We start from the raw sequence: 3,291 nt of genomic DNA, 5'->3' as shown, positions 1-3,291 counted from the left end.
CTGTGTTTTTACTTTGGGATTTTATAAATTTTTTTTAAAAACTAGTTTTATCTAATGGATGTGTGTATTATCTACAGTTTGAAACTAATTTGAAATTATTCTAGTATTATTTTTGGATGCTTCTGGTGGTTATCCAGAAATTCAGAATTGGATTTGAAATAATTTTGTCATTTTAATTTTGGGTGCTTTTAATGTGTACATGTATTGTTTTTTTTAATGACGATGTCTATGAAGGAAAGTCATGTCAAATTCTATTTATTCCCTTTTTATTATGTATTATCATGCAGCCAGAAATATATAATATAAATATATAAACTCTTTTTGCTCTCAATACTTTTTGTTGTTGTTGTTTTTTTAAAAATGATAAACTAAATAAAATGGCGGGCAGCAACGGGCTCTTTCTACACGAATCAGCCTTTTACGGTAATTTCTCAATTTGGACCAATGGGAGTCCACGCTGGGGCCGAGCGGGGCGTCCAATCAACGTGGACGCTTCGCTTGAAGTGCCCGCCTCCCAGAAATGTGGACACATCCTCTGCGCGGCTTGGATTAACCACACTGAAGCGGGAGATTTGCACGGTGTCTCTTGATTTATTGTTTTTATACATATATTTACACTACAACACTTGATTCTTTTTTTTTTTTGTTTGAATCTGCTAAAAATGGTGGACGCCTTCTGCGCTAAGTGGAAGCTTGTGCAAAGCCACAACTTTGATGAGTACATGAGGGTGCTCGGTGAGTAGTTCCCGCAAGGTGTGTGCATGCATGAGTCAGTCACTTGGCAAAATGTAAAATCATTAAAAAAAAAAAAAATATTTGTGACGTTGTGGATCAGCGAGGAAATCTACTAAAACATTTTATGCATATTAGTCAAATTAGTTTAGCCCTGCTTCGTGTTAGCTATTTGGATGTCAACTAAGTCTTTGTAACAGTTTATGAGCTATGTGCATTTATGGGGGGAAAAAAAGGATGCATATATGTTTTTTTTTTTAATTAATAAGGATATTTAATGTCAATTGTAACACGTTAAATGTTTATGTGCACTTGTGGGGGGGAAAAAAGTGGAAATCTGAATAATACCTGTATGTTTACTTTTTCAAATAAAAACTGTTGTAGTGTACTCTAAATGGGAAAAATATGTTAAAATATTTGCAACATTAATATTTTATCATCTACATCAATGGAGAAACTTTAAAAATGTTTTATACATCTAAATATCCGTTTGAATTTAAAAAATGCAGTGTCAGCCATTGTAATATAGATGTTTGGATTCAGAAATATTGTATTAAATATATATTGTAAGTATTTTAGTAGTGTATGTAATATGTTAAAATATTTGCAACATTAATATTTTATCATGTACATCAATGGAGAAACTTTAAAACATTTCTCTAAATTTTAATATCCTTTTGAATAAAAAAATGCATAGTGTCACCTATTGTAATATAGATGTTTGGATTCAGAAATATTATATTAAATACATATTCTAAGTAATTTAGTAGTGTATGTAATGTGCTAAAATATTTGCAACATTAATATTTTATCATGTACATCAATGGAGAAACTTTAAAACATTTCTCTAAATTTTAATATCCTTTTGAATAAAAAATAATTTTGATGCATAAATAGATTAAATATATATTCTAAGTATTTTAGTAGTGTATGTAATATGTAAAACTATTTGGAACAATCTTTCTATTTATTTATTAATTTTTCCTTATACATTTAAATATCCTTTTGAATTTAAAAAAAAACTGCATAGTGTCACCTGTTGTAATATAGATGTTTGGATTCAGAAAAATATTAAATATATATTCTCTTATATTTTAAGTATTTTTTTTAAAATGCAATCCAGCATAGTGTCATTTATTAAAACACCGATTGAAATAATTATTTTAAAATGTAGAAAAAAATTAAATTCTACCAACAGTGGAACTTTTATAATTTTATCGATATTTATAAATAATTTTACACTTATTAACTTAATTCATAATTTTTGATGAATTAATTTAGTTATTTTAGTGAAATGATTAATAAACATTTATATTTTATTCTAAACAAATACTATAAGAATTATAAATTAATAAATAAATTCTAAAAATTATAATAATTTAAAAAACGTTTTTAATTATTTAAAAAAAAACTGCGGTAATTAGCATCTTTTAATGTATATATATAGTAATGTCAAATGTTATTTATGAAATTTCCACTGCTAAGCGCTGTTTCTTAATGTCATCCCTATTATTTTTCGGACATAAAATGACGACGGCGCCGGGCGGCAGGTGTGCCCTTCGCCACCAGACAGTTTGGCAACGTGACCAAACCCACGGTGGTGATCAGCCGGGACGGGGACAAGGTGGTGGTGAAGACCCTCAGCACCTTCCGGAACACCGAGCTGGCCGCCAAACTGGGGGAGGAGTTTGACGAGACCACGCCCGATGACCGCCACGTCAAAGTAATCGAAAATATTACTCCGTAAAGTCCACTATTTTTAGATTGTCACCGATATTCATCTTTATTTTTGCTTCGCAGTCCACTTTCAACATGGAAGGGGACAAATTTGTGCACGTGCAAAAGTGGGACGGCAAAGAGAGCAAATTTACCCGAGAGATCAAGGATGGGAAGATGGTGATGGTGAGTGGACGTCGTTAAGGGGACACTCTCGGATATTTGATTTTCCAAAAACATCCAGTATTAATATCATTATGAAGGAGTAAGCGGCTCGTGCATCATGATTTCGTGCATGAATTCAATGGGGATTGGGCTCCTCGGCCACTAGGGGGCGGCGTACTACGCGCAGATTCGATTTCTCCCTTTTGCAAAGTTTTGGTTCGCACCTTGGGACGAAAATGGCCGAGCGACGTCTCGTAAATCGGGTCACTTGCGAGTTGAGGGACCAAAATATTTTTTGACGTTAATAACAATCGATAATATGTTTTGTGTCTTTTGTTGTCTTCTCAGACTTTGACGTTTGAGGGCGTCCAAGCTGTGCGCACGTACGAGAAAGCCTAACTTCATTCATCGGCATTGCTTTGCATTTTTTAATTATTGTTTGCACTTCTAATGTTGTATTAATCTTTTGTTTAAACACCAGAAAAAAAAAAATGGCAACGCGCGAATGGTTACAATATGACAATAAACATAAACCTCTGCCGTCTTTTCATGTTAATGATTAAATTCTGAGCACTTTTTCAAATATTTGTAGATTTGATTTTCCCTTGCCGTACGTATGAAACGATAAGTGCAGGTTATTCATGGAAAAAAAAAATCTCGTGAATATTTCATAATAAA

General features: G+C 32.4%; 1 protein-coding gene across 1 annotated transcript; it reads left to right on the top strand.

Moving 5' to 3' along the window:
• The first annotated feature begins 527 nt into the window (after positions 1 to 527).
• fabp7a (fatty acid binding protein 7, brain, a) lies at positions 528 to 3,246 on the top strand. The gene is made up of 4 exons (XM_061843552.1): positions 528 to 735; positions 2,283 to 2,455; positions 2,533 to 2,634; positions 2,962 to 3,246. Exons 1-4 carry the CDS (start codon positions 663 to 665, stop codon positions 3,010 to 3,012), a joined length of 399 nt encoding a protein of 132 aa, XP_061699536.1. The 5' UTR covers positions 528 to 662; the 3' UTR covers positions 3,013 to 3,246.
• The last annotated feature ends 45 nt before the right edge of the window (positions 3,247 to 3,291 follow it).

The sequence above is a fragment of the Syngnathoides biaculeatus genome, chromosome 15, assembly GCF_019802595.1.
Source record: "Syngnathoides biaculeatus isolate LvHL_M chromosome 15, ASM1980259v1, whole genome shotgun sequence".
In the NCBI taxonomy this organism is placed as follows: domain Eukaryota; kingdom Metazoa; phylum Chordata; class Actinopteri; order Syngnathiformes; family Syngnathidae; genus Syngnathoides; species Syngnathoides biaculeatus.
This window is presented reverse-complemented; position numbering and strand designations above follow the sequence as displayed.